General features: G+C 42.5%; 1 protein-coding gene across 2 annotated transcripts in view; it reads right to left on the reverse strand.

Annotated features, from left to right (window-relative positions):
* FRMD4B (FERM domain containing 4B) overlaps positions 1-27,814 on the reverse strand; it is a 208,103-nt gene that overhangs the window by 161,763 nt on the left and 18,526 nt on the right. The window contains exon 1 of one of the 2 annotated variants that reach the window (XM_008567201.1): positions 2,295-2,792. The exons of the other annotated variant lie outside the window; for it this stretch is intronic. Coding sequence (XP_008565423.1) covers positions 2,295-2,456 — 162 coding nt within the window. The 5' untranslated portion in view covers positions 2,457-2,792. Of the gene's footprint in view, positions 1-2,294; positions 2,793-27,814 lie in introns of those variants that run through there. 2 annotated transcript variants of the gene reach the window in all.

Below are 27,814 nucleotides of genomic sequence, written 5' to 3' on the forward strand. Positions count from 1 at the left end.
TAAAAAAAAAAAAAAAAAAAAAAAAAAAAAAAACCAGTCACTTCTTTTTACTCTATAGGTTAGTTTGAATTGAGTTTCCTATTACAATAAAAAAAATCCTACCTGATAAAACAGGTAACATTTACTGATGGCTTCCTAAGTACTATGCAGTGTGCTAAATATATTACATGTCAATTGATTCTCTTATCAACCTTTGTGATTAGTACTGTTATATTTCCCATTTTATAAATAATGAAACTGAAGCATGGTAAGATTAGCTTAGCCATGGTCATATACAGGCAGAGGTTGGATTCACTTCCTTGTCTATTTAACTTGGAGCATAAGTTATTTGTTTTACCGTACTTTATTTTACTGCTCTTACAATTTTACTGTTCTATACAATTTAAATAACTACTTTCTTGCTCAATATTTTGAAAGTATTAAAAAAAGATATGGCTTTGCAAATGATTAAGTATGTTGTACAATCAAAAATACTACGCTTCTCCTAAGGCTGAAAATATTTTTAAAAATCTTATTTCTTCAAACACACAGGAAACTTTAAACTTAGAGATCATTTCCTTCTACTATAGCTCAATATTTATAAAAGCCATCATTATTTTAGATGTTTTTTCTTATTATGAGAGGGTATAGCTTAGTCCCCATCCATCTTACAGAAGAGAAAAAAATATATATTTTAGTAGCTTAGTCTCTCAAATTGGTGTTGTATTTAAAAGTCGTTGATTGAGCTTCTAAAGAACACATAGGGTCTCAGGTTTCTAGAACCTTCATTTTTGAATTGGTCAGTAACAGTATTAGAGATAAGCCATAAATCCCCTGAATCCTTGGGGAATGAAGCACAGAGAATGTCTGGTTGGCTACAATATTTGTGTTTTCTTTTTCAAAGTTTCTCAAACATAACAACAACAATAGAACTTCACAAAGGACGCTTATTCTGTAGACCAAACTGAACAGGGATTTCTCAAGAGAGAAAAAAGGTTGAAAAACAGACATGCCACTGTCTCCAAAAGGCCTGGGAAGCTGTGTAATGTGGCCAGATGGGATATATCCACAGTCCCCTAATACTCTCAAACACCCACGTGCTGCCCTCGTTCTCAACCTGGCTTTCAGATTCCATTTCAAAATGAAGATATCACAGATATGTTTTACAAAGCAGGAGCCATGAAAGCACAAGTTCAGATATTCCTCACATTTTAACAAGGATGAGAAGGGAACACTGATTCTTTAGACTTCCACGGTCTAACCTTTGGTGCTGGCCTTTTCTTTTGGCTTGACTGATGGAAGACTATGGCTTGTCAAAACCAGGTGCTGGATCACATATGGTACACAATATAATGAGATATAAATTACAGCCATATTGGGAATGGGGTCAGGGTCAGGGGGGAATCCAGGAGTTGCCTCAAAGCTGTTCCATATCACAGAAAGAAAAAAAAAAGATATTATATTCCCATAGTGAACACCAGGCATAATCTCCATAATTTAACTATGTAGATATTTTTTTTAAACCTCAAAGATATTAACCACCAAAGTACAGAACTTTTAAATCCATAAAGTGCCGTTAAAAAAAAAAATCCAGGCAAGCTGCAGTCCCAGAGAGGATGAACGGTCTCCTAGTTGAACAAAGTTGCTGCATTTTTTTGCCTGCAGGATGGGACTCAGCAAAGAAATAAAGAGGCTGTGTTGTGTGACAGTCAATCCAAACGTAAGCATTCCAATGCTCAGCCAGACAACCCCTCCCTTCCCCAGCCTGTCATCTTCCTGCAAAGTGTTCACAATTTGCTGTCCTTCCTTCCAAAAGCCAGTAGACACAGAATCAGCATTTCCTGGCTCTACCTTGCAAGTCGGGGCTGCCTGATGGAAAACTGAAATAAAATCAAATGGAAGAATGCAAATCTACTAAGGTCCCCGCTGACAGTAAACGGGTGTGAAAACGTTCCTTCTGAAATGGCCATCTCCATCCCGATGAAATAAAAAAGGAATCAACTGAATGACAAATCGCTTTCTGCAGACCCTCTGCTGCAAAGCTACGGCCGTCTTAGCCAAGTGCCAGCCAGTACACCATCACTCCATAACATGTCTGCAAACGCCGGGACTCACTCGCAAGTGCCCGCCATGCCCGATTTGAAAAATTCACAAGCTTTGTCAGGCAACAGTTAACTACTGAGCATTCGCTAGGAGTTTAAAAAGAGAGAGGTGCGGGGGGGGGGGGGGGGGGATAAAATCATACAGGTGGAACGGGCTTCCGACGAGCGCGGGGTATCCCGCAAAGGCCCCCGGGCGCCGCGCGCCTGGCTCACCTGGTACACGTCCCGCAGCCCGCACCACGTCCGCAGCACCTGGTGGCAAGCCCGCAGCCTTGCGGTGTACCATCTCCGCAATGTGGACACGGTCAAGTTCCACACGAAGCGGCTGCCGCTGAACAGCAGGTCCTCCACCCCGCACATGAACACCGAAGCCATGCCTCCTCCTTCCCTGCAAAGCCGGGGGTGCCCGGCTCCCGCGGCGGCAGCCCAGACCCCAGCGGCCCGACCGCCTGGGCTCCCGACGCCGGCTTCTGCGGGCAGCGGGGGGGGCACGGGGGGGTCAAGCCTGTCACCAAACTCGTCTTTCACCGTGCGTCCTGGCCAGGCTCCGGCGGCATGCCCCGGGATTGGGCGCCCGCCAGCCAACGGCTGCGGCTGGCACACAGAAGCCCAGTGTGCGCCCCCGCCCGCTCGCTGCCTCCCAGCACCCAGCACGCCGCGCTAAGCTCCGCCGGCCGAGCACTTGGCGCTCCCCGGGGCGCGGGAAGCCCTGGCCGGCGAGGACTCCTCCTGGCGCTCCCCGAGGGCGCGGGGCAGGGAGCGACGCGGAGCAACTCTTTGCAGGCAAAGAGGAGAGCTGCATGTCAGCGCACTTGGCTTGCACGTCCTGCACACACACACACCGACCGACCCGAGGAGTCTCCTTATCTGCCTTGGGGAGCACCTTCTTTTACATGATGGGGTTTTCGCGTGACATCTTGCTCTGTTCGCACGCATAAACACCTCTGGGTAGCCACAGAGGTTGAAGGGAAAGAAAAAAAAATCCTCCAAAGCATCCCTTTGGACCCCACTCCTGTGGGAATAGCCCTGAATGTTTCCTTGGTTCTGCTGGAGCCAGGAGATAATGGCACCAGTCTCAGAGCAACAGGGCTGCTCCAGAACCTGCCGATGCTCGTAACTTGAGAGCCTCTGAGAAAAGGACAACCTGCTGTTGAGAACCTTTGAGAAAATAACCTGCTATTGCAGCCGCAAGGAGGGCAGGTCCCCTCACACCTGGCTGCTAATTTCAATGCAGCAGTTAGTTCCCGGGCGAAACAAAGAAGAGTTCTTGATTCTTGGCAAATAGCTTTCAGTTACTATTTGCTGGGAAACAGAAGCCCATAAGAGAATCCTTGGTTTGGTTCTGGAAAATTCAGCCTCTGGACAGTCTAGCCTCAGCTGCTAGCACAAATCTGCACAGGTAGTTTATTCTCCACTCAAAACCAAAGGAAACTGTTCCACCACTCATGAAGTCATCATACAATTAATCTCTCTCTCTCTTTTTTTCTTGTTGTCCCTCAGGAATTGATATTGTCTAAGGCATTTGGAAAAAGGAGCCCAAGGAGTCCCACATACCATCAGTCTCTATTTCCCTTAATACATATGTAGATTTCAGTCCTATATAATACTGTAACATTCTCATAGCAAAAGCACTGCAGCAAATTTCAAGATGGCATTTTTCCTGAATCCATCTGTGGGACAATTGTCTGTATTTTATTGGTGGCTTCCCACCTGGGTTGTTATCTTTGCTATTAAGTGGCAGAAATGTAAGGCTCCAAAGCACTTCTCCCGAACTAGCTCAGAAGGCTTCATAACAGAGTATCGACAAGTAAATCAGGTTTATTTCAGGTTTCAATTGTGCCTTTAGAATTTTAACTTGGGTGAAAATCAGTCGAAAGACAATGAACACAAAATCTGTCCTCAAAGTGCCTGTTGTTTTCAAAGTGACAGTAATCAGAAAACTCTTAAATGACGTTTCTTTTATAACTAATAAAATTGCTTAAGAGTTTTTGTAGGATTAGTTAATAGGACCTGATCCAAGATTTACAAACCTTTCTTCACAGTAAAGCTACTCTTTGTAGTCATTAGTATTCTGACAGTATTTTCCAAAATGATGGTCACAATGCTTAAACAGAATCTGAAAATACTAGGTTTTACTGAATCAAAAGAAATGTCATCATGCTGATAGAAAACTACTGAACTTCAAAAATGGCCTATTAGCTCAAGCGAATAGTGGTGGTACATCTACTTATTTTTAACGATGCAGTTTGTGTTCTCGGAAATGTCAAGCAGCCAAGGGAATACCAGAATAAAACCTACAACAGGTCAATTACCTCCGTCTCATGACACCATCCTCTCAAAAGAGATGCTATAGAAACACTTTGGCTGTTATTTATCTGTGTGTAGGTTTAATGTCAGTGGTCAATTCCAACCTCAGTCATTTTTATTCAAGGTTTCCAAAATCAGTGCTTACACTGTTTTTTAGAAAATGAGATGTGGTATAATAGGGTTCTCAAAGTGTTGTCCCTGGGCCAGCAGGAGCAGCAGCATCACCTGGGAACTTGCTAGAGATGCAAGTTCCCAGAATCAGAGACTAGGGAGGTGAGGTCAGCGATCCGAATTTTCTCTTAATCTCTAAGGTATTCTGACTCATGCTAAAATCAAAGAACCACAGTGGTAGAGAATAGTGGTTAGGAGATAAATCTCCTATGAGAAACACACTTGATTTCAAATCCCTGCTCCTCAGGCCCTGTGGGACCTTGAATAAGCTTCTTAAATCAGCAAAGTCTCAGTGTCCTCGTGTATAAAATGGGGATAATATCAGAATCTACAACATAGGATTTGGGGAAGATTAAGTAGAATATTCTATAAGAAATATTCCACTGTGTTCAGTACGGTGGCTGGCAAAACGTAAGCACTCAGAGAAAACCAACCACCATCACCACCCAAATCAGGAATTGCTTCAATTTTTGGTACTTAGATACAATAGAATAAGTAAAATGTGTTGTATTTTTTTAAAAAAAATTTATTATCTTTTTAAGCCAGTCAAATTTAGCAGTGGGGGGTTGTATACCAACTTTAGTGACACTAATGATAATAAGTTCTGATAACCCACTACCATCGGACCAGCCTAAAATGTGTTTGAATTTCAACTAATCATATACATCTGCTTTCCTATACCTTTCCGTTTGTTGGGGGTGAAAGTTGGTGGCAACTTTTTTGGGGAGAGAAGTTCTGTTGCTCTCTTTCAAATTCCCAAAAAGCTTTTTGGGAGTCAATCTTCCCCACTAGAGCCAACATTTCCTGTGGACTCAGAAAAGTGGAGTTAGAAAGCTTGCAAAGCTGGATGCAAGACAGGAGAAAACATCTTGTTTCCATCAGCGTAAACGTGGATGCTTCTTCTTATCCAAATGGCCTTCCCCTCCTGCAGAAAAAGTTCGAAGCTCAAGGATGAGTGGGATTTTAGAGGGAAGAAAGGGCAACTTGCTCCACACCAGAGACTGACAATGAGTAGAGACTGAACCCAGATGTGTAGGAGTGAAGAAAAGAGCAACCCAAGTGTGGCATCATCCTTAAAATGGACTAGTCACGTGAGACAAACCAGATCCCAGACACACACCCTTGAAACTGGTCTAAAATTTTCCATGGAAAGAGGGCTAAATTAAGCTAGCTTCAAAATTGTCTTACTTTTCTTTTCTTTTTTTTTTTTTTTAATTTAAAAAGAGGATTTTCTTTCCTCCCCAGCATCAGAGTTCCCTGCAATACACTGTAATTTCCTGTAGCTTTCTCCATGGGCTTAAGATGATGCTTCAGGTGACAGCATCACTCATACACCTGGGAGTTCTGCTGCAGATGTAAAAGAGAAATTGTCATTATCCATCCCTAAGGCTCCTGCAGGTTCTCTTTTGAGCAATCCGCAGGAAGAAGAGCACAGTGCCAGGAAGACAGCACAAATTGCCAACCCCTATCTCTAGAAAGAAGCACACAGCTAGTTGGTAACATAGCAGCTTCCAGCAGTCCCCTCTGCTGACCAAAAACATTGAGTCCACCTAATGTCTGCGGACATTTTTCAACTGTATTCTCTAATGAAAAGCCATTGTGGTTAAATTCTGATAGACCATGAACATTTGACATAGGGCTTGAGGTGGATGAAAACGAGGTCTAGTTCAACAGTTCTCAACCAGGGGCAATTTTGCACTGCACCCGCCCCCAACTTCCACCTTGAGACATCCAGCAATGTCTTGAGAAATTTTTGTTGTCACAACTGGGGGGTGCTACTGGCATCTAGTGGGTAGAGGCCGGGGATCCTGCAATGCCAGAGGCATTGGGGAAGAAGACCGAGTGAGAAAGAAATGAAGCAATCACTCTGTAATGGTTTTCACACTCATAAAGAAGTGTAATGAACTCAAAGCCTTTTGAAAAAGAACTGGAATGCTATTTCCCATTATTTGCACTTGCCTTTTAAAAATATTTCTCATAAAAGAAGGAATAATTTTCATCATAAGCTATTTATATTTTTATACCTTAATTTTGGTTGTATTATTTCATTTAAATTAGAGGCTCCTTTAAAAAAAAATTACCCCCACAGTGACCCCAAGCTGGAATGCTGGTGCCTCCCTTAGGCCACTGATGCTAACTAAGCAAGTCTCTTACTGCACGCAGGACAAGAAATTGCCACTTTCAGTTCACTTTTCTCCACTAGGCTGTATGCTCTGTGAAGAAGCCCTGTGATGTGATGTGGAGGTGGGGTGGGCTGGCATGGTTCCTCCTCGTGCAGCAGAATCCCATGCACTGGAAGGTGTTCAGTGACCTTGGACTCTGCCTACTACATTTCAGTAGTGCCCCGATCACTATGACAGCAGCAACAGAAAGCAGCTCCACACATTTCTGAATGCCCCTAGGTGGGGTGCTATCTACCACCCCCATTCAGAAACCACTGGTGGAAGTTAGAAAGGGTCTTAAGCATTATTTGTTTCTCCAGTGACTGGCACATAGCAGGCAATCGATACGTGCTAGTGAACTGGCCAGCAAATGAATATTTGTCTCAACAGTGAATACAGAAAGAAGTTCATCCATTCCCAAAATACATACTCTCGTTCATTAAAAAATTATGTATTGAGTTTGCACTATGCATCAGGAGGAGAACTAAGCACTTAGAACACACTGTGGCAAAACCGAGATGATCTCTGTCTAAGTGGGTCTTGGAGGAGAGTGGGGAAGTCAGACATTTGAACCAGTAACATAAAGGAGCAGGTGCTGCCACAGGAGGTTACAATAGAGACGTGTAATGTGGGATGGTGGGGTGAGAAAATGCCTCCTTGAGGATAGGACATTTAAGCTGAGACCTGAAGACTGCATAGGGGAGAGCTAGGTGACAGTGGAAAGGAGACATGATAGCAGTCCAAGCCACAGAAAGCCGTGAGGACTAAGGCCCTGTTGCACAAAGGACCCTATACTTTGGAACTTAAGGGAAAAGAGCAGGAGGGGATGCCTGAGGGGCACAGGGGCCGGGGAAGCCCAGCAGGGAGGCAGCTGCAAAGTTCCAGGGGTGTGAAGGGCTGGAGGCAGGGTCAGGGGAATGTCTACATAGCTAAACTGAAGGACTCCACCTCTTTCTTGGCTTCCACAGATCACGGGGGCCTTAAAACGCAGAATGGGGTGAGAGGTTGGTAGGTGAAGGTGTGGCCCTCCAAGCAGCATCTCTTGTGGCCCCTGGGAGGGTTGCCCAAGTTCACCCACAGGCTCCTCACTAGGGGGGTCTGTGAGCCCCTCATCCCTCTGCGTCCAGCCCCAGGGAGGAGGCAGGAGGGCTTGGCAGGAGACAAGCTCCATTTCCATACCACTTAGGCCAGAGACTAGGTGGCCTTGCTCCTTGCTCCTTTCTCCCCCCTTTCCCTTTGGCTGAGAGAGTCTTGGCCTCAAGCAGGAGGAGATGGAAGAAAGCACACAGAGGCCGTGGGATCCTCAGCAGAAGGAACCACCTGTTGTCACCCATAGCCCAAGGCTGACCAGTATGCAGGTGACATTCTGCAGCTGCCCTCACCACTATCAATGGCTTTTGGCATCACAAAGGGCTATAAACACTACAAACTAAGCAATATCCAGCACTAACGCATCTATTCAGCTTCTATTTTTTTGGCAAACACATCCCATTCCTAAAAAAAATTTTTTTAAAAAGAAAACAAAGCAAAACTTTCTCAATCTTCCTCAAAAACCTCACATGTAATTTTATCAAATCAAATTCTTCTTACTAAAAAAAAAAAAAAAAGGAGGAATGCTATCTTTATTGTATGAAGAAATATGAAAAAGGGACCTCATGTTCTATCCATTTTTACTAGTTAATCCACTGAGCAGATATTGGAAATTTTTGCCAGGTCAAATTTTAGAAGTCATCTGTGTGGATGTAAAAGTACCTGATGAGGATGATGGTTCCTAGCAAGCCCCTGCAGATCAGAGGGCTGGGCTTCTTCTATAAATAAGAAATAGTGTCAATCCTGTGACTGACCTCCCACCCCCATAATTTGTCACCTTTTATTTACACTTAATTTATATGTGCATCAACGATGATAAAAATAAAACAGTAATAAATTGGTCTATATAGCACCCTTTTTTCTAAATAAACAAAGGCAGTTTCACTTATATCATTAGTTGATTCTTACAATATTTTCCCAAGGCCAAGTGGAGAAAGTTATCTTGGCCCCATTTCATGGATAAAGAAACAGAGCCACAGAGAACCTGGGTGATTTGCTGAAGATCAGTGGAAGAAGCATTCATAAAAGCATTTTTAAATGGTGTAGCTGCTAGTTTTTCAGTCCTTCTACTTTAATTGAGAGACAAAAAAGCAAATTTCTTTTGTTTTTGTAAGTTACAATTTGCTTTGGCCTCATATTAAAATTTATAAGGTATTTTCTTAGTTTGCACTATTCTAACAAAAGTCCCATAGCCTGGGTGGCTTAACAACAAAAATTTATATCTCACAGTTGTAGAGGTTGGGAAGTCCAAGATCAAGGTGCTGGACAATTTGGTGTCTGGTGAGGGCCCTCTTCCTGGTTTGCAGACGGTTGTCTTCTCAATGTGTCCTCACAAGGAAGAAAGATCTCTGGTCTCTTTGTCCACTTAAATGGGTACCAATCACATCATGGGGGTCCATCTCCAAATCGAATTACCTCCCCAAGGCCCCACTTTGAAATACCATCACATTAGGATTAGGGCTTCAAATATGGATTTTGGGGGGACACAAACATTCAGTCCATTGCAGGTATGAATGGCTCTAGAATGTACTTTTTTATTCCAGGAACTAAATGTGACAAAAAGTCTACCCTTTGGGTTTACCCAATTTAAGTAAGATTTTAAGAAAAGAAAATCTATGATGAAATGTAAAAGAATTTTTTTTTTTATGGGAGATAAGAGAGCAGTTACTTGAAACCCAGTGGCTCTTCACTCCTGTACAAGAAATGGTAGAAGAAAAACAAAAAGATATATGCAAAATCTTGACTCTACAAAGAACAACCATACTACCTAGGTGCACATAACTGTAGTAAAATGAAAAACAGAAATCAACAATATCAATGGCTTGCAAAGTATTAAAAACTCTCAAGGCCAGGTATATTTTGGCCATCAAACAAGTATGGGCAATAGGTTATAAAAACAGACCACTTCCCTATTATCCCTAAAAATACAGAATTTTTTGGTAGGATTATTGCTAGGAATTTCAACTATTTGGCCCTTAGCAGCAAAAGCAAAAGAAAAGCAAAGTCGAGTATCCAGGAAAAGAGACGTAGAAGTATATCTTGTATCTTGCTATCCTAACATTAACTTTAGAGTTAACAGTAGCAACATACTGTTCTCAACTACAAAACAGATTGACTACAAGAAGAAAAAGCAGCAGAAAGCAGCATGCTACAGGCCTCAAGGCCTATGGGTATTTTATAAAGTTCAGAAAACAGATGTATATTCTTCAGACAAAGAGTTCGGGGAGCTCTAGGCAGTATTTGAGAAGAACGAAGCAAAGACCTGCATGATCCGGTCTTGAGTCAATAACAGAGAAAGAAAACAGGGATCTCACTTCGGAATGAGTGAGCACCAGATAAATTTAGTGTAGGCTTCCTCCCTCTAAAAAGCTTCCCTTATTATCTTGGTCTAGTGGGCTTACAGATAATTTTGGTTAATTTTTTGCATGTGTATATATTTTCGTAGATAATGTTGGTTGTCTATCCACCAGCCATTTCCCCCTTTTTCATCTGATTTTGTGCATGGCCATTTTCGATGCCACTGGTAAAAACCATGATTGATCTAAGGGAGGGCACAACACCCCATTCTGGCATTAAGATATGGAGTGAAGCTTTCTAAAGAGTTCTGGAAAACTCTTTGAAGAGATGGAACACAGATGAAGAATTTTACCAGCACATGAAAAGATGCTCAACATCATTAGTGATCAGGGAAATGCAAATCAAAATCACAATGATATACCAGTTTATACCCACTAGAGTGTCTGCGATATGGACTATAACAAATGTTGACAAAGATGTGGAGAAACTGGAACCCTCATACATTACTGGTGGGAATGTAAAATGGTACAATCACTGTGGAATTCCTCAAAAAAGCTAAAGATTGAATTACCATATGACCCAGCAATTCCTAAATATATAGTCAAAAGAAGTTAAAATAAACTTATACACAAATGTTCGTGGCAGCACTATTCATATCAGCCATAAAGTAGAAACAATCCACATGTCTATCAGCTTATGAATAGATTTTTAATACGTGGTATACCTATATATTGGCTGAAGCAGGGAGTTGGGGTTGTAATCTGGCTAGGGCTCTGCTGGGTAAGTCATTACTCATGGCTTTGAGAAAAGAGTCCTTTTCATCTAAACCACACAAAAACATTATGTAACCTAGTGGCAACCCTGCCCTTCTCCCCTTCCCAAAGGTACCACTGTTCCTAGTTTCTTGTATATCCCTCCAGACACTGTCTATGTTATCCAAACATATAAATGATACTACATGTATGAAAAAATTATTATTATTATTATTATTTTTTTGTCCTTTCTGAGACCGGCCGCACCACGCTCAGCCAGTGATTCTACCGAGCCCGTGGCTCTCCTGAGTGCGCCATGGGCTCGGCCCTGAAAAAATTATTTTAAATGAGTAAAGAAATGGCAATACAATGGCAACAAAAAGCAATACAGTATCATTAGAATTCAAGCATTTCGGGCCGGCCCGGTGGCGCACTGCTGCAGTGCGCCGCTTGGGAAGCGCGGCGGCGCTCCCGCCGAGGGTTCGGATCCCACATACAGAACGGCTGCTCACTGGCTGAGCAAGGTGTGGGAGCAACACCGAGGGTTGCGATCCCGTTGCCGGTCCCGTTGCCGGTCCCGGTCCGGTATGGGCGCAACACTGAGGGTTGCGATCCGTTGCCGGTCATGAAAAAAAGACAAAAAGGAAAAAACAAAAAAAAGAATTCAAGCATTTCTAGAGAAGTCTTTCAAGGCAGCATGGTAAATTGGATTTAAAGGAAGATAAAAATATTTGGAACAAATGTCTTAAGGGAAGAATCCTTAGTGCAATGATTGTTGGATTGTTTCCACCTCAGCAGTCCCCAATTCACATAAATTGTTTAAGCAGCAAATGAAACGTGTAGCATCCATTTCCAAGTGGGTTGATATTTGGTACTTCACTCACCAACCTCCCCGGGGCTTGGTGGCGTGTTTATGGTCCAGCTGCCACTGCAGAAAACTTCAGGATTTCAATCTTCTGAGACACCTGAGACTGTGTGTCCCCATGTACTTGCCTTTCATTCATTCTAGTGTTCTTTAAAGCAAGGGGAATTGCTCCAACAGGCAAACGTTGGGCACTCTATTGATTTGTACTCTAACACCTCTCTATATTCATTCAATCTCAGCTGAAGTTTTGACTTGTTTAGGGAAAATGATGGCTAAATCAGTAAATGAGTCAAATGATGAGATGTGATCACAAAGATTGCTCTGTCACTCTGAGTAACTTTTACAGCTTCTTGTCTACATTTCTGGTTCATATTTTGCCCCATTGCAGAGGTCATACTGGCCTTTTGAGTTCTAACTCTTTTGCCTCAGGCTGTTTGTCCTCACTGTTCCTTCGGTCCTGAACACTCTCCTCCACCCCAAGATTTCATCCAATGAACTTCCATGTGCCTTTCAAGCTTAGCTTTAATATTGATTCCCTAAAGTAGGTGAGCGCCCATCACAGCAGCTTGAACTTTCCCTTTCATAACATCCATCATATTTAAAATTACCTGCTTAATGTCTGATTTGATGCCAGACCATAGGCTCCATGACTGCAGAGACCAGGCCTGTTTTGTCACCATTGTGTTGCCATTGCTCAGCACAGTGCCTAGCTCATAGTAGGTACCCACTAAGCCTGTCAATCAAGTAAATGGGAATGTAAAAGCCCTACGAAAGAAGAGTCTTTCCTCATTTAAGAAAAAATGAGTGCAATATAAGAGAGAGCTTAGAATTTGTTTAGAACCAAGAATAATAAAGCTTAGGTCTAGAAGCATTTTCCAAGAAAGAAGGCTGGAGAAACCCAAGGCTGGTATTGAATTAACACCAATCGCTAGATGAAATAATAAACAAACAAGAAAAACAGCACTGGGATAAAATGAGACCCAGGAGGACAATCAGAGATGGCTTAAGAGATATTTCTAATACAGATGGGGAGGCTGGGAGCTAAGAAAGAAGATGGTGGGCAAGGTCTGTGGATTTGAACCATCTAAATCTCAATGTGACCTGATTCAAACAGGTCTTGACAGTAGCAGCAAGGATTATCCGAGATGTATTTGTTCCTCCTAAGTGGCTTAGTTCTCTAAAGCCCCTTTCAAGAGTGCTTTGGGACATGCAGAAACTAGTTCTGTTTCTGTCACTTCAAGTCATGCTAGGAGCAGGATAAGATGACGTGAACTCATTTGCCTTGTGGATTTGTTCCCTGTTTCTATTTCTAAAATAGAATACTTAAATCTGTTAACTGATTAACTACAGGAGTGCAGAGAATGTCAGCAGTTGCTGGCATTCTTTACTCCCATTTTGAGTGCCATTTTCCATACATGTCACTATATGGTTTTAAAGAAGATAAGTAATTAAAATAAATAATGTAAGACATGCAACATAGAAATATATAGAATGCAAACATTATATTTACATGATAAAGCACAACTACATAAGCATCAAATTATGTTTAGGCTGAAGAAGAATTTTTAAAGCCCACAATCATTGAAATATGGTTGTATGGTGAGTAGAGCATCCAGATTAATTCAGTTTCCTTCTACAGCAAGAAAAATATATGGAGACAGGACCTCTTCAGGTCTCCCATCCAAGTCAACCACATGGCAAATGGAAGAGAATATGTAGCATTAGAGGCCACGGTAATGTCCCAAAGCAATTTTAGCAATCAGAAATTGAATTTATCTATCTTATCTTAAAAATTCCTGTAGATTTTGCATTCTTCTTCATAGTATATCTTTGATTTTCTTCCTAAAAATACAGTAAGTAATAAGTAAAACTGTTGCTCCAGGAAGATGTGCCATGCTTATGTTTGGTTTCCCATAATCTCTTGGGACATCTCTCAATACTCTGATGAGGAGAGTGCATACATCTTAGTGTAAGAAGCACAGAGGTAGACAATAGGGAATATAATCACTGTAATCTATACAGACTTCAGAAAAACATTTAGGTTAGAATAAAAAATATTTTTCACAATAAATGATTAAATATGGTAGTCTATTTATGTTTTATAGAAATATAAATAATTTTTATGGACTCTCATAGAGCCACCTATTAGAATGCCTAACACACTGCAGTGCTTTCTCATTTTTTTCATGTTTGCCCAACTGTTATGGTCATGGGTGATTACCCAACATCCATCGTACCCAAGATGAAGAGCCTATACCAGTTATAGTAATCCCATTCTCCATGCCAAGTGACTGGTTTAGGAAAAGGCATGTGATCCGGTCTTGGACAGTAAGACCTAAGGGGAAATCTACTGAGTGAACTTCTGGGAAACCTCTCCTGAATCTGGTAGAGCCATCTTGCTGCCAGCTTGTGGATGAAGCCAATACAGAGAGTTGATTTATTTATTTACTTCAAACACTGCCTAAATCATTACTTTTCACAACCTACATTTTTTTCAAATTACAGTTTTACACTGAATGACCCAAAAGGAAACTTAAGTTAACAACTGTTTACATGTAAGTGTGATTCCAGTCACGAACAGAAGTAGAACAGAAACAAAAGCCCCCCCTCAGAGCTCCCACATCACACTCCCACTGTAATGGTGGGTGGTGCGAGTGGTCCCCACACCTTTGATTGTCTGCTGCCTGCTGTGTGACGGGCCACCGTGCACACACGCCTGCAGCTACAGCTCGCTGACAAGGTAGACAACACAGTTATGCACCTGGAGTCACCTGAAGTGAAAAACTGAGCCAGTTTTTATTTTTTTAAATTTTAATTTGTCAATATACAATGCAGTTGATTTTTGTGTCCCTTTACCAATTCCTCCTTTCCTCTCCCCTCCCGCTTCCCACCATCAACATCATATCTGTTCACTTGTCTTAATAAGGTCAAGGAATTGTTGTCTTCTTCCCCCGTCCCCGTTTATTTGTTTGAATATTTACTTTTTTTTTTTTTAGCTCCCATAAATAAGTGAGAACATGTGGTATTTCTCTTTCTGTGCCTGGCTTATTTCACTTAATATAACTTTCTCCAAGTCCATCCATGTTGCTGCCAATGGTAGTATTTCATTTTTTTTTTTTTTTAATAGCAGGGTAGTATTCCACTGTGTAGATATACCACAGTTTCCTTATCCACTCATCTCATGATGGGCATTTGGGCTGGTTCCAACTCTTGGCTGTTGTAAATAGTGCTGCAATAAACATGGGAGTACAGATATCCCTTCGCCATGATGATTTCCATTCCTCTGGGTATATTCCTAGCAGTGGAATAGCTGGGTCATATGGTAGATCTATCTGCAGTTGTTTGAGGAACCTCCATACCATTTTCCATAAAGGCTGCACCATTTTGCAGTCCCACCAACAATGTATGAGAGTTCTTTTTTTTCCGCAACCTCGCCAGCATTTATCATTCTCAGTCTTTTGGAAATTACCCATCTTAACTGGAGTGAGATGGTACCTCAAGTTGTTTTGATTTGCATTTCCCAAATGCTGAGTGATGGTGAGCATTTTTTCATGTGTCTGTTGGCCATTTGTATATCTTCCTTTGAGAAATGCCCATTCACTGAGCCAGTTTTTAAACATGAACTGCAGAAATCCTGACTAACACCCACCAGCGATGGCCAGCAGGGCAATGACAGGAGGACAGATGAGAAATGTCAGAGAGTTGATTGAAACAACAGAGTCACCAAGAAGGGAAACTGAAGCCTTAAAGTATTGTGTGTGAGCTGCCTCAGGATATCCCAAGATATTTCTTTATTAATTGAGCCAATTACTGTGTGGGTTCTCTGTTACTTTAGGAGATCTTTAATAATCTTTAGGAGCACTTTATGTTAGTCTGAAAGCTTTGTGAATTGTAGAATGTTTTATCTTTGTATCCCAGAGCCTCACACAATATTCCACATATAGTAGGTGCCTAATTCATGTATGTAGGACTGAATGGAACCACTCATCAAACTTAAGATGTACAAAGTGAATTTACCAGTCAACTCTAGGACTCCTGGATACCTAATATCGAAATAAGCAACCCAGACTATAGACACTATGACACACAAGTAGGTGAGGATTGCTGGCATCAGGAGACAGTACTACAACTGACCTCAATATATTATTCATATTGTGCATGACAGACAGTAATCATATGGGATAAAGAACCAATGAGACAAAAGTATGGAAATCACTGGCTAATGAGTAACTGAAAAAGACCCAAAGTGATTATTTTTTTTTAAAGGAAGCACAGCCCTGGAATTCCTGGATTACTCTAATAATCATTTAAATATACAGAATGCGAGAGAGAAGAGGAGCTATGCTTGCCAGTGTAGCTGGATGTGTAGGCGATCCTGATGACAGCATGTGTCATTTGTAAAACAACAAAGGCTAGGTGAGGACCTCACCACTGCATTTGTAGGAGCTGCCTGGACCACTGAGGTGCTTTGAGACTTTGCATGGATTAAGGGGTCTCAAACAGGCGCCCAGATATTCCTCAGAAAAGGAAGATTTATTCCTTCCTGATATTCCTTAGAAAGGAAGGTATGTGTCAGGCACCGACATAGGAGATTTCACACCCACCAACCCATCCTAATGTCCTCAACAACTCAGGAGTATTATCATCATCCCCCTTTTAAAATTGGCTTAACCATCAACCAAGGAATTCAATTAATGGTAAATACAAGAGTACTTCAAAAAGTTTGTGCAAAAATAGAATTAAAAGGGCCGGCCCAGTGGCGCACTGGATAGTGCGCCGCTTGGGAAGCGCGGTGGCGCTCCCACCCGAGGGTTCGGATCCCATATACAGACCGGTTCCCGCTCACTGGCTGAGCGAGGCACGGGAGCGACACCGAGGGTTGCAATCCCGTTGCCGGTCCCCGGTCCGGTACGAGGGCAACACTGAGGGTTGTGATCCGTTGCCGGACACGGAAAAAGACAAAAGACAAAAAAAAAAAAAAAAATAGAATTAAAAGATCATATAAATCTTTCCATGAACTTTTTAAACACCCCTCCTATATATGGAATGTCAGGTAACATAGCATTTTAACAGAGGTCCTTTGCTAGCAAAGTAAAAGGATGAAGTGATACGGAAATTTCAAAAAGGAAGGCAGGAACCCTTCCCCATCAGATAAGCAGAGACACAGACCCCACTCCTGCCATTGCTGCTTACCCTGAGACTATGAAATGTCAAGCACTATGTAAACACATGTCATCCTATGTCATAGGATCCTTCAAGACAGGAGAAACAGGCTGGACAGGTTTGGAAGTGCAGAAACATTAAATGTGTGTCCAATGCAACCGACTTGAAAATAAAAGAGGTTAAGGGCATTTGAACCTACAAGTTCAAATGTCCTCCATTTGTGAAGTATAATAGAACATTCTCTCTATTCCAAACATGTGTGCATGAGTGTGTGCATGTACGCAAACACACACATGCACAAACACGCACCATACCACACACATAGGTCTCTCTTTGTATGTTTTCCTCTAACCAGAATCAGAGACGAGTCTATCCCTGAAATGTTTTCTTTTGGGTTTTCTTGAAGAAAAGTCCAAATAGGAAATCGAGTGCAAATGTATTTTTTTTCATGAGATTACCTTCCAACAACACAACTCTGAAAAATTAAAATTAAAAAAAAAAATTTCAGGCTTTCTGATTTAAGGGATTCTTTTCACAGTATTTTTTTAAATGTTGAGGATAAAAAATGTAACTCTACCATTAGAGACCTCATTATTAGAGTTAGAAGCATCAGATAATAACTTCAACTACTACATGTTGATTACCTTTTATAAAACAGCTATTAATTATTTAATCTTCACCACAACCTATGAAATAGGTATTATTATTATTTCCTCTATTTTACAGATGGTAAAACTGAAGTGTAGAGGGATTAGGGGAGTGGTGGGTTAGATCCAGACACCAGAGAGAGCCAGGCACTGGGGTACCCAGAGGCCAACAATCCAGGCAGAGCAGTGTGTTTAGTGCTTGGTACTGGGTGGAGCTGGGCACAAACAAAGCAGGTCATAAAAAACAAAAAGCCAAGTTCCTGTGAGCAGTCTGGAATGATGACATCAGTAAAGGAGAAGGCATGGGGACAGAACCCAAAACTCTACAGGAAGTGGAAAAGGAACACAAGAGATCCTGTTATACTCAGGTGTGTCTACCAAGAGGGTAGGGACCGTGACTGTCTTCCTCACCATCATATCCTCAGGGCTTATCACAACACCTGCATGTAACAGGTGTTCCACGAAAAGCTCCCTAACAGCACGCAGCAATGAAAGGGGCTAGAAAGATGGTCCAGCAGCCTAGGAGAGAAATGTGGGGCGCTGGCTCTGCGGAGGCTGTGTGTTGTCTTTATCTGTCAGATCTCTTTGCTTGCAAATGATGGAAACATAATTCTAACTCATTTAAGCAAAACAGGAAATTTATTGCCTTATATGGCCAAACTGGGGAACAGGCAGGGCCAAGTGGGCCTTAGGGATGCCAAGAATGTCTTCTTTCTCCTTGCTCTCGCCACTGCTTTTTTTTGCATGGTTCATTCATTCTCTCGAGTGTGTTCCTTTGCATGTTTCATTTATTTGGTCAGGTGTGCTATCACAACAGTATATAAAACTACAAATCACAACCAAAGGCACCTCCAAGTGCATGTTCTTACAGACTCACAATCAGAGAGGAAAGAGAGTTCTTCCTTGCCAGCCCCAATAGGTTAAATCACGGGATAGGGTGTGGATTGGCTATGATAAGCACTGTGGCCAGGGTGGAGGAGGGATGTGTGTGTGTAGTGATTGGCTCAGCCAGAAGCAGAAGGCATTCCAGGATCCAGGAGGGCAAGGTACCATGATTGGCAGCCCCCTGGAGGACAACTTGGTCAGAAGTGTAGAAAGAACATTTTCTCCAATAACGGGAGTTCCTGTTACAAGAGAAGTGGGTAAAAGGATGCTGGGCAGCAGAAACAGCCGATGTCCTCTGCAAGGGCTCTTGCCTTTGAAGTGAACTGATTCTCAGGCTAAGATAGGAATTATTGCTAAGCCATGATATCCTTGTTCTGGGATACACTACTACATCTGGCTCGCTCTGATACTGTGGTCCCCAGTCCTTTCCTCATTTGTGCAGAAATTAAATAATCCATGGTGACCTGCTTTCTGGTCTGGAGAAAAAGGCCTTCTACTTCCTTGGCAGCCCATCCAATTGAAATTTAACTTGGACCCTCTTAGTGAAACAGTATCACAGGACATGTGCCATATTAATAGTAGTAGCCTTTATATTAATGTGATTTTGAATAATACTTTCTACATTTCCAATGGCTTGGTTATCTGACACTGTGGGTATAATATTTATTAAGATCTTCCATCTGTTCCAAAGCAAAGAGATGCATTGCTTTTTTCCCCCCAAAGAATATTAATAACACCACATTGTTAATTTTATTGGGATCCCATGAATCTAAAGCTTAAAATGTCATTACAAAGGCCCTCACCCTTGCCATCCGGGAGGCTACTTCTTACTGACTTTTCCGTAAGTCCAACACAAAAAGACACAACTTGCAAATGACTAAAGATTTTTGCCAAGGTTGGCTTAAAGCTTTTGAATAGCAAAGGCACACCCTCACTCTCACTGGCTCAACTTCCAGAGCTCCAGGTCCGATGAACAATGGCCTTTGGAAACCCCCTGTTGGATTCCAGCTGATACTCACTTTACAACTTTGCTGTCACGATGCCAAGCTTGCAAGGCTCAAGCCAGAGTTTCCCAGAGGACTGAGCTCCTCCCAGTCAAGTTCCCATTCCTGCAGGCTCTGGTGCTCCCCAGCCAGTAAGACAGAGCAGACGTCTCCCCCCAAGTGACCCTTTCAGTAGCCTTGCAGCATTGACTTTGTAAAACACTCACTTTCCCTCTTGTTCTCTTCTCTGACTTCTGGTGGAAAAAAGAAACTGCTTAGCGATGCTGCCTCCTCATTTACAGTCCCCTCTCACCTCCTCCTCAAAGGAGCTGAGTTTATAGAAGAGGGTGTAATACTGATGCCCCCACTCCAGCCCCTGGCAACAAACACACTTTGTGTGCTTTTTCCTAATATGAATTCATCGACAGCAGCTTGGCTCTAAGAGAGAGTCAGGATTAGCTGTGAGAAGGAAACTACATAAATAGTGTTGGTGATTTGACCTATGAAGCCACTTATTAAGGGTGAGCATTAGATGGGACTCCAGAATATTCTCAGTGGGGCTTAGTTCTTGGGTGTCTCATGGTGTAAGCATTGCACAGTGTAATGAATTTACTATTTCAGAGGAGGCATTTTCCATAGAACCTGGACGCAAATCGCAAGACAACTACTTTTTCTGTTGCTTAATCAAAGAAACAGAAACAGTGAATTAACTTTCAACTCTGGACTTAACATGGCAACTCAAAGTATGTTAAGGGTTATTTATTAAATACGATTTTGTGTCTTATGTGATTTTCTGATCTGATGGTGTTCACTGGGCCAGGGATGGAAAGTAGTTTTCCACTTGAATGCCAAGTCTAGTTAATTGGGAGTGGCTGTCTGGGCATTGCTTTGAAGGAAGATTCTATGGCTCAGTGGAAAACAGGGCTACAACTGACCAGCAAGGTCTTCCTTAGGCCCAGAAGTGGCTGCAGAAGTGTCACCGCCTTGTTTGCCTTGCGAGTGAACCTAGGATGAGACTGTGTTTTTCCTTACCAGACATCAGGCTTTTGATTTTTTTTTTCCTTGTTGCAGCCCAGGCTGTCTGAGGCTTTTATTCCTGGCCATGTGGGGAGAAAAGCAGTTTCAGAGGCATGGAGGGGTATCTACAGAGCTTACTGACCTAGATCAAGGGTCAGCACGCTTTTTCTTTAAAGGGGCAGAGAGTAAACAGTTGGGACTTTGCAGGACATACGGTCTTGGTTGTAACTACTCAATGCTGCTGCTGTGGTGGGAGAGCAGCCAGAGACAGTACATCCACGGATGGGCATGGCTGTGTGCCAATAAAACTATCTCCAAAAACAGGCCCTGGCCTACCCCTGACCCAGATTATGAAAGATATGGGTAGGAGATAAAGCACAGATGAAATGGAAAGGTGAAATTAGGAAGGCATTTCTGTCTGAAAAGGAATTTAGGAGCAAACCTGAAAAGTTCTTTTTGACATGATGAAAAACTACACAGTTCTGACACCTGAAATATTCCCTTCAATTAATAGTGATGTAATCATGGGCTCCCCTAAGTGCAAGCAAGAGACTGTTTGCCACCAAGTGTGGTTCAAGAGCCAAATGTTCCAAAAGGCCTCACCTTGTTAGTCCAAAATTTCCACCTATTGAGTAATATGCACTTTCCAGTAGAACACTTAATACAACAACCCACCAGCACTTGGGGAATGGAAAATGCTGTAAAACAGGAAAACAATCATAAAAGAGTCAGGGCTTGTTGCCCTGGCTAAACCGGCAGGTCTGGGTGGGACAGTCAACAAGGGCAGCTTGTACCCTGACATGGAGGCCAATAGCACGTGGGGACAGCTGCGTGGATTTCTGGCAAGAGGCAGAGTCACCCTGAGAGCAGGGATGGCAGTCTGTGGGCAGAATTTCAAGCACAGAGTGGCAGAAGACAGGAGGGCTCACTCTCAAATTCGACCTGAGGACACCTGCTTAGAGTGTGTTCATTAATTCAGGTTTGAAGTCAGATTTTACCCCACTGAGATGAAATTCCAGCTCCACCCTTACACGCCTATGACCTTGAAGGAATTATTTAATCCTTTTAAGGCTCTGGTTTGTCATCTGTAAAACAGAGGGAAAAATCACTTCCTTCCTAAGGTTGCTCCTGAGGAATATATGTACAGTGTCTAAAGGGCCAGTGTCTGACACTAGTGGGTTCTCAGTGTTGTGATCATTATTCCACTACTCAGACTGTCTCAGTAGGAAAATGTCTTTCACTTGGCTCAGCACTTCTTTGTAAAGCAGAAACCACAAAAGGAAGAAGAAATAGGTTACCAGCAAATTCTCACGTGATCTCTACCCTAAAGCGATATGCCTGAACTTCTCTTCTTAAAATGAGCAGGAAAATCTACTGGGCTGAGGAGAAATTCCAAACAAGAATTCATTTCAAAAAAGAAAGAAAGAAAAGAAACCTGTACAACCAGGGACATTCTTAGACACAGTCCCATTTCTCTGTGTGTTTTGTAGAAAGGTTATGATGACTTGGAGCAGACATATAAAAAATCCCATTTTTATACATCACTCACCCTACTCCCAATGACCCATGCACTAACCTGACTCTCCACTTCAGGGGGAAACCTAATTGCATAAACAAATCAGCAGGTGAGCAGACCTGGAACACAAGCTGGTGCATTAGAGAGAATCTCAGGTCCATTGCTTGGAAATCTGGGATAAAGTTTCCCTCTCTTCTCTGCACATGTAAAACACAGAGGTGAGGACGAAACTGCTACAGCCACTCTTGCTACATAAGGAAGAAAATTTGACAACAAAGCTTACATGTGAGGAGGGCAGAGTGCAAAGAATTGAGAACAGTGTCAGCTTCTTGATCAAACCTCACCTGAAGTTAGAACCCTTGGATTTCTCAGTTACATTAGCCAATAGACACCCTTTATTGTTTAAGCCAGTTTAAATTGGGGTTTCTGTTGGTCACATGTATTCTTCCTCCTTCAGGATCCCCAAAGCCCCCAGCAATGCCAACAAAAACTCCACCCTTTCCTCAAATGGACCAGATTTCCTGACAACGAATGCAATTTCCTCATACACAGAACAGACCCTGGCTTGCTGCTCTCAGGCTGTGCTCTCAGCAGAAGGTCAGAGGGATAACGCTGAACTCTGGCAGCGTCCCACGTTCCTCTCTGAGCCCATTTCACGCTCCTATTCATTCCTCTCTGTCCTGATACTCTTTTTCGAATGATTTTCCATCAACCAAATCTGACCAACTTTAAGTTCCAAAAGCAGGTCTCATATCAGCTGTGCAATTCTTTTTTTTTTTTTTTTTAAGATGACTGGTAAGGGGATCTTAACCCTTGACTTGGTGTTGTCAGCACCATGCTCACCCAGTGAGCCAACCGGCCATCCCTATATAGGGATCCGAACTCGTAGGCCTTGGTGTTATCAGCACAACACTCTCCCTTGTGAGCCACAGGCCGGCCCAGCTCTGCAATTCTGATAATACCTGTGCTATTCTACTGGTGTTCCTGTGCCAAAGCGTGCGTGTGTGAGTGTATGAATGTGAGCGCATGGGCGAGTGTATGAACATGTGTGTAAGCACAAGTGAGTGTGCAAGGGTGAGCGTGTCCATGCATGGTCGAGTGTGGAGATGAGTGTGAGTGCATGACTGTATGTAAGACGTAGATGAGCTGTTTCTGGAAAAGTGCTCCACCTAGAGGCGGACCGTCCACCAGACGCTCCCTGAGAGCACAGGAAGTATGTATGACCTAGAAGGAAAACAGCATATTTTACCCACCAGGCACAGCATCTTCTTTTAATAAGAATAATGCCTGAAACGTTATGAACAAAGGAACAGTATTTTTTATTATAACGGAAAACGCTACTTTAAACAAACGTAGGGCTGGCCAGTTAGTACACTTGGGAGAACGGGGTGCCGATAACACAAAGGGCAAGGGTTTAGATCCCTGTACTGGCCAGCTACAAAAAAAAAAAAAAAAAAAAAAAAAAAAAAAAGTCTAAGTTTGAAAATCTGTACTTGGCCCATAGAAAATGGACTGCAAACTGTCAGGGGTCAGCCAGGTGAAATCCATGAGTCCCGTGGGCTGTGGTCTCCTGTGGCACACTGGAGAGGGCCCCGATCAGAGGGGGGACACTGCCATTCAGCTCTAAGTGTTGCCAAGTGGTAATGATGGCCCAGTGGTTCCAGAACAATGATTTTAAAACAAAGCACACCAGAACAAGTTCTCGGGATTTATACATGAACTATCCTGATTTTTCGTACAGTGGCCACTAATTCACGTGGTATCTGAACTGTAAGTCACCAGTTTGCAACCTATGTTATAAATTCTCAGTCGCTTCTTTAGATTAGAAAAGGTTTAACTTAAAATTTAAATGTTAAATATTTTAAATTCTCATTGCTCTGACAGTACTTGCAGATAATGACTCAATCACAGAAAAGTACAACCGACCACCTGCACTCTAGTCTTAAACAAGGTACACCTGGATGACTCCAAGTGTATCTAAGCAATGTCATTTAAACCTGGGTTAAACAGGGAGGAGTTGACAGCATTGGGTTTCTGAATTATATGTTTCATCCCACAGAACATGAATCATCCCAGGCCCAATCCCTCAGCAGAATAAATCTCTTTGTCAGAAGCATGAGGAATCAGAAGTGCTCTGTTTAGTTGACTTCATAAAAATGTTTGACTACTGAACAAAGTCTCCAGTTCCAAAGCTGACCCTGTATTCTTTTCTAATGAAACTTTAAGGAAGTCCATTGAACTACGTGGTAATTTACAATATCCTGGATAGCCACCTAGGGACGTGGTTGAAATACAATTCACACTGAAATTCCAGTTAATGGTATACTAGCCTCAAATCTAATTTCATCATACATTTCTTAAAGCAAAAGATTTCCAAGGTCCATGCTTTTCAACAATTATCTGTATCAAATTAGAATGAACCCCTAACCAAGTGATTTTAAATTTGGTTGTTTTTAAGCCAAGTTGCAGAAATAAGTGGCTCAGTGTTCAGGAATATAGCAGGAATACAACGCATTTGCTTTTCTAGCTAGAAATGGCATTTCTGTCCATATGACACTAGTAACAGCTAACACTATGTGTCAAGCATGACTTTCAGCACTTTTCATTTATAAACTTATTAATGTGCTCAACAATCCCAGGAGGTGGGCACTATTTTTATCCCCATTTTTCAGATGAGGCAGAGAGAGATTAAGAAAATTGCAGAAGGTTTTCCAGTTGGTAGGTGGCAGAGCCAGGTGTCAAACCTAGTTGTTCTAGCCCACAACCGAGGCTAAATACCTCGCTGGGTTGAAATGCAGATTCAGAAGACCTTCTGAATTAGAACAGAGGACAGAAAAACTGAAGACAGGACTTCACAGGAGAAGGGTGCCTGGAAGGTGAAGAAGTTGTCACTGGAGTTAGACTATATGCCAGCCAACTTTCAGAGGCTATTATTTTACTAACTGCTGATTTTTTGATAACCCCAAAGTTAGTGAGAACACAGGGGAGTGAAAGTAGGTAGAAGTAGGAGGGTGTGTTAAGGGACGCCCCAACCCCTACTGACCTTAACATATGCATTCTGCTTCTGTACAAATTGCTTGCTAAAATAAATGGGGGAATAAACAAAGTAGCATAACCAATGCCATTTTAGGCTGCTCCGCCATTTTAGGCTGGAGAGTCCCTATGGGGAATCCAGGGTGGGGAGGGGCTACAGGGCTAACCACAAAATTAGCTTATGTATCACCAGCTAGCTTGCATTGGCTAGATTGTGTCAGGCGCGAAAAATTCCCGCCTAGCTAAAAATAAAAGCTGCGAGAGGTTTCAACTCGGGGCTGCGCTCCTCGATTGGCCTGCGTAGCCCTGGCTGCCAGAAATAAACTCGTTTCCTTTTCCTATCACCCGGTTCTCGTGGGCAAATTTCTTTTACCTGTCGGACGCTGGCCATAACAGGGGGAAGGATAGGGTGAAATGTGGACTGCTTCAAGTGAGCAAGGAACTAACACAGTCCCTTGTTCAAAGTTCTTCCCTGCTGAGGCCAAAGAGAAACTCAGAGTTTCTTTCTAAAACACAAATAGCTATAATGTAATGCATTGTAAGCTTTTTGGGCCTTCATACCTTCCTATCCATTAATTTACTCAGGTTATTTGAGATTCAGAACTTGAAATTAGTCTCTCCAGTCATTTTAGGTTTTACTGTAGGAAAGGGTTAACTCATGTCAAATGCTGAAGTTGGGGTCCCTGGGGGTGGATGAAGGGGTAGTCAGAGCAGACCTGAGAGAATACCAAGGACACGCTCCTCCTCCACGTTCAGTGGGATGCTTCATTCCCGCCTGGCACTAAAACCCTCTCCGGTTACTATATCACTGATAGGTCTCAGAATTATCATGGCCTCCTCTTTTGACCCACTACTGTAATCCATTCATATCTCTGTTACAGCAGTTCCCATGGGCCATGATAATGGTTCACTGCTATACTCTCGAAGCCTAGCACAGTGCCTGGTGCATACTATGCACAAGAGTCATGCTTGCTGAATGACTGGATTAAAGATGCCCAACTAGACCAACACATGAAACTGGTCAATAATATTGATAAAAGTACTCACTGATATTTATCAAGCACTAATGAGCCATGTGCTTACATGTATTATAACTTCACTTAATCTTCCAACAACTCTATAATAGAGACATTATTCTGATCATTTCCATTTTACAGATAAGAAAACTAAGGCACAGAGAAGTGAAGTAACTTACTCAAGGTCACTTCGCCTGGACTTGACCCCAGGCAATGTCACACTGTATCTCCCCTTATTTTATTGTCTTGCCTGAAGGCAATGATGTGTCCCACGAGTTCTCACTAATTCTCAAATACTTTCCCTCCACACTGCCCCTCTGCAATTGTGCATAGTCACAAGTCACTGTAACCTCACTTCATAACCAGGCTCCCCCAAATGTCACCAAGTTCTAGCAGTGGCCTTAAAAGAGAAACCAATATGTAAGATGCTTGAAACAGCAAGGTTTCCCATCTTCCTCTTTCACTAGTTTGACTTCATTGCCTCATTAATCTCAAGGGAGTGCGATGAATTCACCAGGTGTCCAAAAGATGTGCAGCATTTGGCAAAGCAGCAGAATGAAGACAATCAAACCCTGTGTCTCATATGCCGTGAGCTACATAGCAAAGAACACCATGCAAATTGCTCCTAGTCATTTGTCAGAAACGTGGGGGAAAAGAAGTGGGGAAAAATTTCCATAGGCTCAGTTTCTTCTGTTTATACTGTTGCCATTCCATGCCTCAGGGGATTTGGAACCTACTGGAACTTCTCAATTCTGGGCTGGTTTGTTGGGATTTTCATTACACCGAATTTAGTTTCTTATCTATAAGGACGATGTTGGCCTGGGGAAGAGGTATGCATATGGAATCATTTCAACTATGTTTCTCAAGATACGGATGCTTCATTTCCAGTGGGAGATTAGAAAACATCGCAGGGCTATATTTCATTCATATAGAGAGAGCCCTTAGAGGAGAAAGGTGGTTATAGGTAATAGATGCCTATCCAAATAGAACCACAAGATTTTACACTAAATACACAATACTCTCCTCAAGAGACATCAATCAGGAGGAAATAACGCACTGCTTTAACAATGGAGAGGTACATGCTAGAATAAGATGGTCTATCATGCAGATGAGTAGCATAAACCAGACTTGAAATGACAAAAGCACAAAACAATTCTGTGCTAAAAGTATGCTCTCTCCTCCTCTTCAATGAATTTATATTATGTGGCTAAAAACCATACATCTTAGAAAAATAAATGGTTCTTCCTTTCAACAAGGGAAAATAATGCTTCCTTTTAATTAAAAGGTGTTCCTTCAATGAAAGTCTAGTGGTCCATGAGCAGAAAAGGTCGATGGTAATCTTAGATCTCCAAGAGGGCTGAATCAATAGCCACTGTTTATCACTGCAGGTGAACAGGGCCATTAAGTTGGGTTTGATGTATAGCACCTTTCAAGGGGCTGCATTCGAACTACCTCACGAGTGCTGCTAAGACAGGGTGTACCCAGGAAGCAGGCAGCTGTGTCGTCCTCCACAGACTCCCACGGGGGGGCTCTCTTTCTAACCTTGGCTTCTACTTGTGCTGAGATCCATAGCTCACAAGCCTTTAAAGGCACTGACTACTGCCCATGAGAAGAAAGAAATATTTGACAGCTGCATTTCATCAACAGGCAACAACATGAGTGTATCAGTCAAATGGAGGTAGAGAAAGCCCCATAATGGTTCTCAAGGCTGGGCAACCACCTCCCAAAAAAAGCAGGGTCATGGGCCGGCATGGTGGCGCACTGCTGTAGTGCGCCGCTTGGGAAGTGCGGTGGCGCTCCCGCCGAGGGTTCGGATCCCACATACAGAC

The sequence above is a fragment of the Galeopterus variegatus genome, unplaced genomic scaffold (assembly GCF_000696425.1).
Source record: "Galeopterus variegatus unplaced genomic scaffold, G_variegatus-3.0.2 Scaffold303, whole genome shotgun sequence".
Lineage (NCBI taxonomy): Eukaryota > Metazoa > Chordata > Mammalia > Dermoptera > Cynocephalidae > Galeopterus > Galeopterus variegatus.